Source organism: Scyliorhinus torazame, chromosome 30 (genome assembly GCF_047496885.1).
Source record: "Scyliorhinus torazame isolate Kashiwa2021f chromosome 30, sScyTor2.1, whole genome shotgun sequence".
In the NCBI taxonomy this organism is placed as follows: Eukaryota; Metazoa; Chordata; class Chondrichthyes; order Carcharhiniformes; family Scyliorhinidae; genus Scyliorhinus; species Scyliorhinus torazame.
The window spans coordinates 17,776,606-17,792,539 of NC_092736.1; the positions used below are offsets into that span (position 1 = coordinate 17,776,606).

Here is a 15,934-nt window from a genome sequence, read left to right on the forward strand (position 1 = left end):
TTAAAACCTATATTCCATGTGGACGTCACTGCCTACGTCAACATTTTCTTCCACCCCCAATTGCCCTTTAGAAGGTGAGTTGCTGCCTTGAACCGCTGCCATACCATGGGATGTGGGTACACCCACAGTGCTGCTAGCTAGAGAGTTCCAGGGTTTTGACCCAGTAGTGACGGGATGGCGATTTGGTTCCAAGTCTGGATGGTGAGCGGCTTGGAGGGGAACTTGCAGGTGGTGGGTGTTCCCACGCATCTGCTGCCCTTGTCTTTCTTTAGTGGCAGGGTTTGTGGGTTTGGGAAGTGCCGCTGAAGGATTGGGGAGTTGCACGTTGGGTCGGAATGAGTAAATGGGATAGCGCACTTCCCGTACTCTGGCATTGAAGTATTTTTCTTCCTTTAAAGAAATGCTCGCCAGAAAGTTTCAGTCTGCCCCCAAGACATTGAACTGGTATAGGAGGTCAGCCCCCTGTCGTAGATACTGTTGCATTTTTTCAGTACTACAATGGGACAATTTAAAAATAATCCCATTTGTCTTTGTACAGGTTCCCCCGAGGCAAAATCCAAGCTCATGTTTACAATGTACGATGTAGATGGGAACGGTTCCATGTCAAAGGACGAATTCTCACAACTACTAAGGTACGCCAAGTAAACTTCACTTGCATTACATACATGCATTCGATGCATGACAGTCCCCAGTTCTGCTATGACGTTATAAATGTTCTCATGAAGATTTTATCTGGGTCCTGTTCTGGGGGCCACACTTTTGGAAAGAGGTGCTTTAGAGAGTGTGCAGATCCTCATCCAGGGATGAGGAAGTGCAATTTTGTCGTTTAATTGGACGAGTTGGTGACTCCTCACCTTGGGGAACGGAAGGTCAAGAAGAGATTTGATAGAGGAGTTCAAAAGCATCAGAGTCTGGGCTGAGTAGACGGGGAAAATGTTTTCCTCATTGGTGGGAGGATTGAGAACGAGAGAGCACAGATTGAAGGTATTGGTGAGAGCGCGAACGATGAAGACAAGAAGAGAAAACTTTACACGAATCGAGCGGTTGGGATCTGGAAGCCTGACAGCGCATGGAGGCAGGTTCAACCGAGGTATTCAAGAGGGAAATGAATTGGTATCTGAAGAGGAAGATTATTCAGGGACACGGGGAACATAGGAACATAGCAATTAGGATGTGAAGTCGGCGATTCAGCCCTTCGAGCCTGCTCCACCATTCAATCAGATCAGGGCTGATCTCTTCCTGGTCTCAAATCCACCTCCCCACCCATATCCCTTCAACCCGTTTTATAATCAGAAATATATCCATCTCCTTCTTGAAACCATTTAATGACTTGGATTCCACTGCACTACGAGGAAACCAGTTCCACAAAGTAGAACATAGAACAGAAGGAGACCATTCGGCCCATCAAGTCTGCACCGATCCACTTAAGCCCTCACTTGCGCCCTATTCCCGTAACCCATGTTAGACGTTTTAGTTGCTGTGATATGAAGAGTCAAAAATTCTGTTCCTCTTTCACCAACACATTTTTATTTCATTCCAACAGACTTTGCACAAAACTCTAACTACGCATCACCAGACACAGAGGCCTCCTGAAGCCCCTTTACATATCAGTCTCAATTATTGGAAACTTAACATAAATGAGACAACTAATTGCAATGTCTCTTAACCCATTACTTAACAGTCTCCACTTCCTTGGAGAAAAAAAATTATTAGGTGAAAAGAAAATTTCAAGAAACTCAAAAACACACAAATGATTTCCCCCCCCTCCCTCCTCTTTTTTTTCAGTTTTTGTTTGGAAGAAAAAAAAACAGTCATAGAAACAAGCGCCCTTCATTAACAATATCCAAAGGTTTCTGTGAACTTGCCCCTCTTTTCGTAAAACAGTCTGACAGTTGATAGCTACTGTCGACCCATTTAATTTTTGTTATTTCCACTCTGTCCAACATCTGCTTCAAACTTGCGATGTCTATCCGTAACCTCTTTTCATTGACACGAGTGCACATTTTCCCACAGGGATTTATTGTCAATGTGACAGTCAATAGGTATATTACCCAAATCCCTTAATCCCAAAATTTCTGTCAATATCTGACTTGTATAAAAGGCCATATCCACCCCCTCTACAAAGCTTAACATCTCAGCAGCCAAAGTGCTTTTTACCACTCTCCTTATTTTCTTTGTTTCCCACACGGAAAATTATAAAACCTCCTGCGCTTGAAACCCCATCACATAAATTTGCATAGGACGCATCACTATAAACTATGAGTTTCAAGTGCCTAAGGTCACCTCAAACCGGGAACTTCAAAACACATTCCTGCATTTTTAGTTTGGCCAATGCTTTATTTGCTCTTATTATGTCTTCCACTTTGGGATCATTCATTTTTGTACTCAACTCTAAGACATCAAAACTCACGTGCGGTCTAGTCTGCCTACCTAACCAGTTCAGTTGCCCAATTAAACTTCGCAGTTGCTCTTTTTCTATCTTTGAAACCATTGCGTCTTTTTGTGAAACCGGGCCACGACTAATTCTATTGGGCTAATGCTTTCCAAATAAGATTGCCGACATAAAGTTGCCCCTAACTTAGTCTGTCCAATTTCCAGTCCAATATATTTAAATGCACCGGAAGCCTGACTTCCAACCCTGAATTTTTACCTCAAACCAGAGATTACAATAGCTTCAAAATCACTAGTCCCACCCCATAAAAAATCATCGACATGCATCATAAAGATGCCAGAAAATTTCCTTTATAGTGCCAGTAAAACATTGCAGAATCTGCTTTCAACTTGCAACAGCCTAACTTTAACAAAACTGACCTTACCGAAAAATACCAGACTCTAGATGCATCATTTAATCCATATCCACATGTTCAACTTCCAGAGTACCCCTTCTGTGTTAGCTGCTTCTTTAGGAGGACGGAGAAAAATGTCTCTCTGGAGCTGATGCCCCTGCAAAAAGGCAGCTTTTATATCTATAGATTTGCATTCCCATGCCTTTGAGCCAAGAACATCTTTAAAATAACCTTTCCTGCTGTAGGTGAATCTACCCTTAAATCCTGATCTTCTAAGTTTTCTTCAAATTCCCTTGCCACAAGCCTGGCCTTTGCCTTAAGTTCTATCCGGAAGAACCTTTTCCGTGCAAATCCATCAGTGGGATAGAGCTTTTTGTCCCCGATTCGGTACTTCCGTGTATACCCCAAATTCACTCCAACTATGCAATTCTTGCTGTTTAGCACCTTTGATAACTTTTTCATCTAATTTATTTGAAGCCACCAAAATCTCACGTGCATGTGGGCTTCTACTATTAGTATTCGTAGTCTTACTCATGTTCCAAGATCTTGATAAACTGCGTCCCCTCTCCTGCCTGGTATCTCGTTCTGTACTGCTACTGCTTGATCTTTCCCTTCTGTTGTGGGATGTCCTTTCAGTAGTTCGCGACCTTGTCCTGTGGACCTGTTCACTATCCCAATGTACTATCTGAACTGGCACTGCGTTTCTGTGCCCTCCATTTTTGAACTTCGTTTCCCAACCTGAGGCCACCTGAAGCCCCTTTACATATCAGTGTCAATTATTGGACACTTAACATAAATGAGACAACTAATTGCAATGTCTCTTAACCCATTACTTAACAACCCAATAGCCCCTCCTAGCCTTTTTGGTCACTAAGGGCAATTTACCATGGCCAATTCACCTAACCTGCATGTCTTTGGACTGTGGGAGGAAACCGGAGCACCCGGAGGAAACCCACGCAGACACGGGGAGAACGTGCAGACTCCGCACAGGCAATGACCCAGCAGGGAATTGAACCTGGGACCCTGGTGCTGTGAAGTCACAGTGCTGTCCACTTGTGTTACCATGCTGCCCAACCTCTGCAAGAAGTAGTTCCTCCTCATCTCAGTTCTAAATCTACCACCTCTCAACTTATATCTGTGACCTCTCGTTCTAGATTGCCCTACAAGGGGGAACATTTGGTCTACGATTACTTTATCAATCCCTTTTAGTATTTTATATAGGGGAGAGGGTTGGGGAATGGCACAAGATCCATGGCTGGTTCAGATGTAAAAGGAATTTTTTGCAATAGCTTCGACAGCACTGTCTACAGATAGCAGCTAGGTGGTGAATGGTGACTCCTTGGTACTCGAGCATGTCCAAGCTGTAACTGACCTAATTGTCTTCTGTGGCCAACTTGTCATGACCGAAGAGTCTTGTTTCATTTGATTTAAGCAAGAACTGTTTACCCTCTAATGTTTTAGGTCTTTCATTGAGATCTCGAACAACTGCTTGCCAAAGGAACAGATACAGAATGTGATAGAGTCAATGTTCAAAGATGCAGGATTTGAAGATAAAGAAGAGTTAATATGGGAGGATTTCCACTACTTGTTCCGGGATCACTACCAAGAGTTGGAGCTAGCTCAGCTGAATATGAAAGGTCAGTAAAATATTCAACCATTAAGAACTATTCAATATTGTATTTCTAAATAGCAAATGCAAACAAGGAATTGCCATTTAAAAGACATTATAATCAGGGTCTACAGCTTTTGTAATTTGAGGATGGAATCTGGGGCGGGATTCTCCGAGCCTCTGCCCCAGAGAATTGGTGCGAATCGCACGCACGGGGTCTACGCGGTACGGGTAGGGGACCATTGACAGAGGCCCCCGCGATGATTCTCCAAGTGTAACTGGCCGAGTTCCCGACAGCGTGGGTCCCTCGTGGTCCGTTGCCGCCCTAGTGGGGGCGGGGGGGAATCCATCACCGGGTGGTGGGGGCCTCAGAGATGGCCAGGCTATCGATCGGGGGCCAGCGATCCGCGGGCGCGCGCGTTCTTGGGGGGGGGTGGGGGGTGGGGGGGGGTGCTATATTTTTGGTGCCAGTCCGCGGTGTAGGTCCGCCATGTCGGACAGGGCGGCCGACGCAGGCTGCCACTGGACCCCCGACCGGAAGTGTAAGGCCCCGTATCGGCAGCCGGAGGAAAGTCCAGAGAGATTCGCCCGCGTTTTGATGCTGGAGTGGGGACATAGCCCCATTATTGGAGAATCCCACCCCTGTTGTCTCACTCGCCTAATCAATGATCTGACATCTCGGCCGGGATTCTCCCCTACCCGGCAGGGCAGGGGGTCCCGGCGAGATGGAGTGGCAGGAACCACTCCGGTGTCAGGCCGCCCAAAGGTGTGGATTTCTCCACACCTTTAGGTGCCAAGCCCTCACCTTGAAGGGCTAGGCCCGCGCCGGAGTGGTTGGTGCGCCGCCGGCCTTTGGCGCCACCCTCCTTCGTCTCGTTTCGCTCTCTTTCACCCTCCTTCATCTCATTTCGCTCTCTTTCACCCTCCTTCATCTCGTTTCGCTCTCTTTGGGGCCGAAGGCACTCCGCCGGCCGGCAGAAGCCCACGCATGCGCGGCGGGGGGGGGGGGGGTCACTTCCGCGTCGGCCATGGCCACCATGGGGGCACCCCCCGTGGCCAGATCGCCCTGCACCCCCCCCCCCAGGACCCCGGAGCCCGCCCGCGCCGCCAGTCCCGCCGGTAAGAGAGGTGGTTTAATTCCCGCCGGCGGGACCGTCATGACAGCAGCGGGACTTCGGCCCATCGTGGGCCGGAGAGTCGCCGAAGGGGGGGGGGACCGGTGCGGCGCGATTCCCGTCCCCGCCGAAACTCAGGCGGCGGAGAATTCGGCGGCCGGCGGGGGCGGGATTCATGCCGCCCTCCGGTGATTCTCCGACCCGGTGGGGTGTCGGAGAATCCCGCCACTCTTCTTTCAATCTTCACAATGTTGACTAATCCCTCCCATGATTTTCCATCCATCAAACAGCTGGGCATCCGTGCTTAGTTTGTGGTAGTATCTGTGAAGGTGAGAAAATGTGTTAGCGTTTCAGGTCAATGATCTTTCATCAGAAACGTTAATGCTCGTTCTCCCACCACGAATGCTCCCAGTACTTCTTTGTGAAATTTGTTAATGGGGTGTAAGCGTCCCCCGCAAGGCCAGCATTCATTGCCCGTCCCTGGTTGCCTTTGTGAAAGAGGTGGTGAGCCTCCTTCTTGTACCGCTGCAGTCCAATGTGGTGTTGGTACACCCACTGTGCTGTCAGGGAGGGGGGGGGTTCCAGGATATTGAACCGAGGATGGCAAAGAAACTGACGGCAAGGACAGGTCAGGAGTTTGGTTTTTTGCTGCAGGTTAACTCGCCTCCTGACTCCGCAAAACCTGTCCACCCATCTGCAAGGCGCACGTCAGGAGTGTGATGACAGACTCGCCACTTGCCTGGAGGAGTGAAACTCCAACAACACCTGGGAAGCATCATCCAGGGCAAAGACGTCCGCTTGATCGACAGCCCATTCACCACCTCAATCATTAAGTTCCCTCTACCACCTGCAGTGTATACCATCTACACGGTGCACTGCAGCAACACACCATGGCTCCTTTTTCGGCAACCGTGACCTCTACCGCCTAGAAGGACCAGGGCACTGGCGTGGAACTATTTCGCCATTTCTTCATGGCCAAAATCCTTGGATGTCCTCACAGTGGGTGTGACTGAATGGAGTGCAGACATTAAAGACAATAGCTCACCTCCACCTACCCAAAGACCAATTAGGGAGTTGGGTAATACATACTGCTTAGTCATTGGTGCCCACAACCCATGAACACATTTTAAAAAGACAGTCAGATTTTCACTGGAATGCACATTAATGGATAATTGGGCAGAACAGAATATTTCAGTCTATTTTCTATATCTGGTCCGGGAAACTAATTACTATGAATCAATGAGAGCTATTTTCTCTTGATTACGTGCAGAAGATTCTGTATATGCAAAACCTATTTCCTCCATTGCTTTGGGCCTCACTACACAATTCTTAATGGGGGTGTGGGGGCAGCTCTTGGGAATAAAATGATAAATCGTTTTTTTTATGATAAGGTAAATGTAAAAAGGTCTTTCTACTTGTAATGGAGTCCAATACTACAGATCATCAAATACAACAGTCACTAATGTAATGTTTAAGCTCCGGATGCCAGTTTAGCTCAGTTGGCTGGACGGCTGGTTCGTTACGCAGAGCGAAGCCCACAGCGTGGGTTCAATTCCCGTACCGGCTGCGGTTATTCATGAAGGTCCCCCCCCCTTCGTAATCTAGCTCCTCGCCTGAGCTGTGGTGATCCTCAGGTTAAATCACCACCCTATGTTCCCCACCGCCTATGGCCATCTGGAACTATGGCGACTTTACTTTGATTAAGGTCCAATGCTGTTACAGACATGTATAAAAAAATCAAACAAAGAGCAATACAGCACAGGAACAGGCCCTTCGGCCCTCCAAGCCTGCGCTGATCATGTGTCCTATCTAGACCAACCGCCTGTATCCTTCTATACCTCGTCTGTTCATGTGCCTATCCAGATAAGTCTTCAAGGTCGCTAACGTATCTGCCTCAACCACCTCACTTGGCAGTGCATTCCAGGCCAACACCACCCTCTGTGTAAAAAAAAAAACCTCCCCCGCCCATCTCCACTGAACCTTTTCTCCCTTCACCTTGAACTTGTGCCCTCTTGTAATTGTCATTTTCGCCCTGGGAAAAAGCCTCCAACTGTTCACCCCATCTATACCCCTAATAATTTTATAAACCTCTATCAGGTCGCCCCTCAGCCGCCGTCTCTCCAGGGAAAACAATCTCAGTTTATTCAATCTCTCCTCAGAGCTAACACCCTCTGTCATAATATACATCAGTACATTATGTAGCAATCACATACACACACTGATGGACATGCAGTAGGACCAACCAGCATACATAACACCACAGCCAATCACCAGTGAGAGCACAAGCACTATAAAGACAGGGGACAGGAGAGTTCCCGCTCATTCTAGCAGCAGCCAGCTCAGAGCACAGAGCTCACAGCCTGCATCACTGACATTCACCATGTGCTGAGTGCCTCACCATAGCTAGTGCTAGGAAAGGGTCCACAGTTAAGCTGGTATTGCATATACCCACGTTTACAGTATGTTAACATAGTTGAACAGTTAATAAAATAGCGTTACACCACTTCCAGCATTGTTGGCTTGTTTGTAAACCAGAACACCCAACACGACACCCTCCATGCCAGACAACATCCTGCTAAGCCTTTTCTGTACTCTCTCCAAAGCCTCCACGGCCTTCTGGTAATGTGGTGACCAGAATTGGACACAGTATTCCAAATGTGGCCAAACCAACGTTCTATATAATTGTAACATTACTTGGGTGTTTATATGCTTGGCCGATGAAGGTAAGCATGCCATATGCTTTCGTTACCACCATTTCCACCTGTGCTGCCACTTTTAAGGACCTGTGGACCTGCAAGCCCAGATCTCTCTCTGTGTCTATGCTCCTGATGGTTCTGCCATTTATTTTATAGCTCCCACCTGAATTGGATCTACCAAAATGCATCACCTCTCATTTGTCCGGGTTCCATCTGCCATTTCTCCACCCAATTTTGCAGCCTATCTATATCCTGCTGTATTACAACATACAACAGTACAGCACAGTACAGGCCCTTCAGCCCACGATGTTGTGCCGACCTAACCTACACCCCTTCAATTTACTGCTGTCCATGTTGCTGTCTAAGAGTCTCTTAAATGCCCCTAATGACTCTGACTCCACCACCTCTGCTGGCAGTGCATTCCACACACCCACCACTCTGTGTGTAAAGAACCTACCTCTGACATCTCCCCTATACCTTCCTCCAATCACCTTAAAATGATGTCCCCTCGTGACAACCATTTCCACCCTTGGGAAAAGTCTCTGGCTATCCACTCTATCCATGCCTCTCATCACCTTGTACACCTCTATCAAGTTACTTCTCTGCCTCCTTCGCTCCAGTGAGAAAAGCCCTAGCTCCCTCATCATTTCTTCATAAGACATGCTCTCCAGTCCAGGCAACATCCTGGTAAATCTCCTCTGTACCCTCTCCAAAGCATCCACATCCTTCCTATAATGAGGCGACCAGAACTGGGCACAATATTTCAAGTGTGGTCGAACTAGAGTTTTATAAAGCTGCAGCAAAACCTCACGGCTCATAAACTCAATCCCCCTGTTAATGAAAGCCAACACACCATTCGCCTTCTTAACAACACTATCAACCTGGGTGGCAGCTTTGAGGGATCTATGTACGTGGACCCCAAGATCCCTCTGTTCCTCCACACTTCCAAGAATCCTGCCTTTAACCCGGTATTCAGCATTCAAATTCGACCTTCCAAAATGAATCACTTCACATTTATCAAGGTTGAACTCCATCTGCCACTCCCCAGCCCAGCTCTGCATCCTGTCAATGTCCTGTTCTAACCTGCAACAACCCTCAACACTATCTACAACTCCACCAACCTTCGTATTCTCTGACAATCTTCATCACTATCCGCAACTACTGCAATCTTAGTATCATCCGATACGATTTTCTTCTGATTACTTTGTGTCAGTTTTTGATTGGGCAGGAAGTGTTACTTTACCGGCTACAGTGGTGGGTTTCTGAGCTCTTGGTTATCTTGTATCAATGACTGCTGGCTTTGGACTGATTAAGAATTGTTTGGTGCAACCTGTGGTAATTCAGCTAGTAGGTTTAGTGTGTGCGCAATCTTCTGCAATTAATCAAGAAAGAAGTGTTCATTATTTTGGGAGAGACGGTGGTGTCATGGTGTGGGAGACCAGTAATGCTAATGCTCCAGGGACAGAGGGTTCAACTGATGCCGAAACAGCTGGTCACGCTATCCTAAATCCTGAAGTTACATATTTAGGAGGGAGAGTATGTCAATGGGTGCTTTTATTAAGCTGCAGCCTGGTAGATTTGCTACTGATCGTTCGTTTATTGTTCCAGGTATTGAAGGACAGAAACGGGGGACGGCAACCCGAGTTTCATGCATAATTCGGAAAAAAGCGGAGTAAGTAACCCATAGGCGATTGATCCAATTATGCAGCGGTTCATTAGGGTGGACACAGAGACGATGTTTCCACCAGGGATGGTGGGGGGGGGGCGGCATGGGATAACATCCAAAGCTCGGGGCATTCAATGCCACAGTGTGACGAGTAAATTCGATAACCAATTTCGAAGAATGTTGAACTCACTGGCACTAAGTGGTTGCGCTGAACGGCATAGACGCATTGAAGGGGAAGTTAGGTAAATATGTGAAGGAGGAAGAAATAGGGGAAACGTTGGTAGGATCGGAAGAAAGGAGGAGGCTCAGGAACAGCACCAATACCAACACGTACCATTGTGTCAAATTCCCTGAGCTGGATTCTCCGCACCCCAGCGCCAAAATGGTCGGCGCTGGGGCGGAGAATACATTCTCCCGCAAGAAATTGGGACCGGTGCTGGTACCCCGATTCTGCTGTGTCCTGAAGAGTGGCGTACGCCGCCTGGGGCCTTTGCCAGCGGCCCGCTCTGCCATTCTCCGTCCCCGAACGGCCGAAGTCCCGACGGCGTGGAACTAATGTGCTCCAGCCGGTCGGGATACACGCGTGGCGGCTGCGGACTCAGTCCCCGGCCACCCTCGTCGGGGGCGGGCCGCTCAGAGGGCGAGGGGGAGCCTTATCGGTGGCCGGTAAATGCTCGTGTGGGGGTTGAGAGAGGGGCGCCCGGCCGATCGGGGGGTTTGTTTTTTGGGTCTAGCTCCACGGTCCGAGTCTGCCATGGAGCACGGTGCGGCCGCTGGAGGCCACCGCCTTGCGCATGCGCAGCCTCCGACCTGGAAGTGCGGGGGCCTGTATCTGGAGCAAAAGCTGCGAGATCTACTCTGGGTCCCTGCTGGCCCTCTGCAGGGCTAGGAATTCGTGTCCCTTTGATGCCAGTTTTTCTGGTGTAAACCATTTTGACGCCACGTGGGGATGTAGTCCCAATAATGGAGAATCCAGCCCCCTGTTTCTGTGCTGTAAATTCTGTGCATTTCGTATATGTTTGAGGTGGTAGTGCAGGGGTATTGTCACTGGACCAGTAACCTCTGGGACCTGGGTTCAATTCCACCACGGCAAAATTCATTGAAAGTCCAATGATGGCCATGAAACCATTGTAAAAATCTCCCCCTGTGGGAGAGGAAACCTGTTGTCCTACATGTGACTCGGGAAACACACCAGAAATGTGGCTGACTCTTAAATGGCCGGGCCAGCCACACTCGCTAGGGAAGGGCAATTAATTCTGGCTTCCCCAGCAACGGCCACATTCAACGAATGAAAAAATACATTTAATTGATAACAAAGCATAAAACAGAGTGTCGTGGAATAGACTTTCATCTAAATTGTGGAAAACATTTGGGGTGGGTGGCTCTTTAGGCCATCGGTAGTGTGGGTAGGTGAACCTCCTCTCATACTCTTACCTAGAGAGTCCACCCAGCTGAATAACAAGAGAACGGTCAAGGCTCACTGGGTTGTATTCCTCGTGTTAATCTGAGATCTGTACGTGGCGCGTTGGCCAAGGTTTTGAAATTCCCGCAAAAGGTCAATTGGCTTAATTTGGCTCCCTCTCAGCCAGCAGTGATTCCCTACTCCATTGGGGCTGTAAAATCCCTTGACGTGGCGAAGGGAAGTGGACAGAATAATTGTTGTTTCCCCTACCCCATTGGGAAAATCGCAGGAACAGAAGGACTCCAGATAAAACCTGTTCTTGCCGTAGTTTCAGGTGTGTTGGCCGATATTCCAGCCATGAATTTTAGATCCAAAGAGTGACATGTGGTTCGATTTATTGATTAAAACCGATCTATATTAAAAACAAAGTTAGCAAGGCCTTTGTGGCCCTGCAATCTCCCCTGTCAATGTGCTGATTTGAGGTATGAAAGGGCCTGTTCCTTCCACCATTCATTCTACCGCCGCTGAGGTATGCCTTGTCTAAGTGCGCCAAGAATCTGGCCAATGTTCTGCACCTAAAAGGATGGCACACACCCCTCTTATCAAGAGCGACACACTTCAATTCATGGCATTTTCAAAAACTGGTTTTGACCGGAGTACGCCTGTGTACCTGGTTGAAGGAAGTCATGCAGAGTTGTGAAGCTTTTCGAGCGAGGCAGGCAGAAATCTGCAACGGGCAGCACGGTAGCATTGTGGATAGCACAAATGCTTCACAGCTCCAGGGTCCCAGGTTCGATTCCGGCTTGGGTCACTGTCTGTGCGGAGTCTGCACATCCTCCCCGTGTGTGCGTGGGTTTCCTCCGGGTGCTCCGGTTTCCTCCCACAGTCCAAAGATGTGCAGGTTAGGTGGATTGGCCATGCTAAATTGCCCATAGTGTCCAAAATTGCCCTTAGTGTTGGGTGGGGTTACTGAGTTATGGAGATAGGGTGGAGGTGTGGACCTTGGGTAGGGTGCTCCCGCCAAGAGCCGGTGCAGACTCGATGGGCCGAATGGCCTCCTTCTGCACTGTAAATTCTATGAAATCTATACAAGTATCCCTTTTTGTCCTCCCACAAACAAACTTTGATAACAAAGCCTTTCACCTTTGTCAAAGTAAACAGTTTTTTAACTGTGTCACTCATTTCCTGACATCCAGCAAGTTTGTTTTTCAATTCATTTTCCATAGAAGGAGGCCAATCAGCCCATCAAGTCTGCACCCACCCTCCGAAAGAGCACCATACCAGGCCCACACGCCTACCCTGTCACCATAATCCTGCGCATTGATAATGGTCAACCCACCTGACCTGCACATCCTTTGGACTATAAGAGGCAATTTAGCGTGTCCAATCCACCAAACCTGCACATCTTTAGACACTTTCCAAGGGCCAGTGCAGACTCAGTGGGCCGAATGGCCTCCTTCTGCACTGTAAATTCTATGATTCCATGACTAAGGGGCAATTTAGCATGGCCAATCCACCTAACCTTTGTGTCCACATCTTTGGACACTAAGGGTAAATTTAGCATGGCCAATCCACCTAACCTGCATATCATTTGGACTGTGGGAGGAAACCGGAGCACCCGGAAGAAACCCACGCAGACACGGGGAGAACGTGCAGACTCCGCACAGACAGTCACCCAAGGTCGGAATCGAACCCGGGTCCCTGGCACTGGAAGGCAGAAGTGCTAACCACTATGCCATCCCCAAATAATAGCTACCCACTAGCTCAATATTCCAGATTTTTAGAAGTTAATTGAACCCCTGTTGCCAGAGTATTTGCCTGGGCCTCTGCATTTCCCCGTGATGTTACCATTACACCACCACGATGGCATTAATTTTCTAAATATATATATATATGTATAAATTTCAGAGGTTCCTGGTTTAATCTTTGCCTTGAGACTCTTTAATGTTTGGTGTTTCTTATATTTCTCATCACACTGTATCGCTGACTCATAACCAAATCAGATGGAGTTTGAACATGATTTTGTGAGAGTACGGAAATTTACTAAAATAAAGCCAGAGTCTCCTCGTCTGCATGAACCTTGGGATCAAAAGATCATTTTGGGTTTTCCAAAATCAAAGGGCATTTTACAGGAATGTGTTGCATTGTTTCCCTGTCACTGGGCATATCCGAATCTGTTATATCGAGAGATTAGTAGCCCTCTCACCTTTGAGGTAGAGATCAAGGAGTTCAAGCCCTCCCCACAGCTTGAAAGGGCTGATCCATCAGTGCAGTACTGAAGGACTGCTGCACTGGCAGAGGCACCATATTTGGATAAAGTTGTTAATGAGGCTTTATTTTCAGTTTAAGAGGGGGTGCAAAAGATCTACAGTGCTATTCCACGTGTACAGACCGGCGTCCATCTCTCAAGCAGATGGTCGGCCAAGTGTCATCGTGGCAATGTCATTGGATTAGTATTCCAGTATTTTCATTTCATTTCATTTTTCATTTCAGAGGCTACCTGTGAGACATGGGTTCATATCTTGCCAGGGAAGCTATTGGACTTTAATTTCAGTTCATAAGATCTTGAACTGAAAGCCAGTCTCAGTTAGGGCGACTGTAAAATTATCATTTACAGGTGTCAAAAAAACCCTCATCCGATTCACTGTTACTTACCCGATATGTGACTCCAGATCCACGGCCATGTGGTTGACCTTTAACTGCCCTGTGAAATGGGTGAGGAAGCCACTCAGTTGAGGGGTGGCAACAAATGTTGGCCCGACCAAGCGCATGGCCGAGGCAGAGTGCTCTTTCGGAGAGTCGGTGCAGACTCGATGGGCCGAATGGCCTCCCTCCATTGACACTGTAGGGATTCTATGAAAGAATAAATTAAAATTAACGCCACCAAATTGGATTAATCGATGGTTCATCATAACTGCTGCATTTCTGCAACTGTACTTGAATTTAATCGCTGTGAGTCACTGCAGGAGATTTTGAGATTGTGGAGGGTGCTACTATAAATGCAAATTTGTTCTTTCTGTTGCGCAATCTTGTGTGTCTGTCTTGTTCGCTATCTCCCTGTGTAAAGCTGCTAAAGCTTATTTAGACAGTAGCTGGGGAAGCAGCTCAGGCGTGGGGAGCTGGGCCAGGCGAAGTTTTCCTTTAAACCTAACACACATCATTCTGTGACATTTTTCAGAGTGCCAAAGAGTGGAGCAAATCAAGTAGAACCCAGCCCACAAGAGACCAGCCCGCAGGAAACCTCCGGCCTGGATTTGCGTAAGCGGTTTGGCAAGAAGTAAGACTGATGTCAACTGGATAACAAAGCTTAAAACATATATATGCCCCGATCTGCCGATGTGGGGAACGGCAGTACCTGTATCCTCTGCAAATGTCTCCAATGCTGAGCTTGACGCAGAGACTTTGGACAGTTCAGCGGTCTTTACCGGGATAGTTACCCAGGGAATGTTGGACAGATCCCAGTCACGTGGTTATCTGCAGAACTGACCTCCAATCATTAGTGATGATCCCCCCCGGCCAGACTCCCCCTTGACCCTCTACCTCCATTACCCCGTACTCCCTCGCGACCTGACTAACCCCTTAACCAGCCAGTTATCCACCCTGACAGCGCCCTGAACTCCCGACTACCCACAACCCAACAACACACCCAGTGAAACCAACTACTGCCCCCGCGCCCCCAACCTACTTCCCATACTTCCCACCTACCAACTCACCCACTGACCATGCCACCCTACGCCACCTGCCACCCACACCACCTACACACCTGCCATCCTACATACCTATTACCCAACCCACCTGCCACCCACTTGACCTGCCACCTCACCACCGCTATACCCACCAATTACGTTGCCCAGCTCTCACTCTACCCACCTACTACTATGAGGAAACATTAAAACCAATACCTCTCGGGTTATGGCCAATTTTGAAGATGGGTAGGGTAGTTCTCCAGCTGTCCTGGCCAATATTTATTCCTCAGTCAACGTTACTAAAGAAGTAAATGATTTAGTCATTATCTGATTGCTGCTTGTGGGAGCTTGCTGTCCACAAATTGGTTGTCACTTTTTTTACTTTACTCCCGTGTGAAATGCGCGGGATTTCAATTCTGTTGCTTTTTTCTCTGTTTGTCTTTCAAGATCTTCTCAAGGCGTGAGTAAAGTCTTCGCAGAAGCAAAGCGGGATAAGTATACCAAAAACAAATTTCAACAGAAATACAACGAATGCAGACAATATATTCAAAACCATCAACGACAAATATTCTGCAGCATCATCTTCTTTGGGATTACTGTGGGCGTCTTTGTTGAGCGCGCCTATTGTGAGTACCCTTGCACAGCCGCTCATTCCAGAATTAGAAGACCATGGGCGGGATTCTCCGGTACTCTAGCCGCGTTTCCCAGCGCGCCGCCCGGCGGCAGCGGGATTCTCCGTTCCCGCAGTCGTCCAATGGGGTTTCCCATTGTAGACACCTCACGCCATCGGGAAACCCGTGGGCGTGGGTGCGTTGGCGGCGGACCGGAAGATCCCGCCGACGGAGAATTCCGCTGCGTATTACTACAAGAACGTAGCAACAGAAAGAGGACATTCAGGCTCTAGGTCCCTTTCGGCCGCTTAATTAAATTGTGGCTTATTTGTGCCTTAATTCCATTTGATCATCACCTTGATC

The 15,934-nt window shown here is 48.1% G+C and overlaps 1 protein-coding gene across 1 annotated transcript in view; it reads left to right on the forward strand.

Moving 5' to 3' along the window:
- LOC140404405 (dual oxidase 2-like) overlaps positions 1 to 15,934 on the forward strand; it is a 150,824-nt gene that overhangs the window by 102,502 nt on the left and 32,388 nt on the right. Inside the window, exons 20-24 of the mRNA XM_072492898.1 lie at positions 539 to 632; positions 4,248 to 4,423; positions 9,815 to 9,878; positions 14,453 to 14,551; positions 15,408 to 15,586. Coding sequence (XP_072348999.1) covers positions 539 to 632; positions 4,248 to 4,423; positions 9,815 to 9,878; positions 14,453 to 14,551; positions 15,408 to 15,586 — 612 coding nt within the window. The remainder of the gene's footprint in view (positions 1 to 538; positions 633 to 4,247; positions 4,424 to 9,814; positions 9,879 to 14,452; positions 14,552 to 15,407; positions 15,587 to 15,934) is intronic.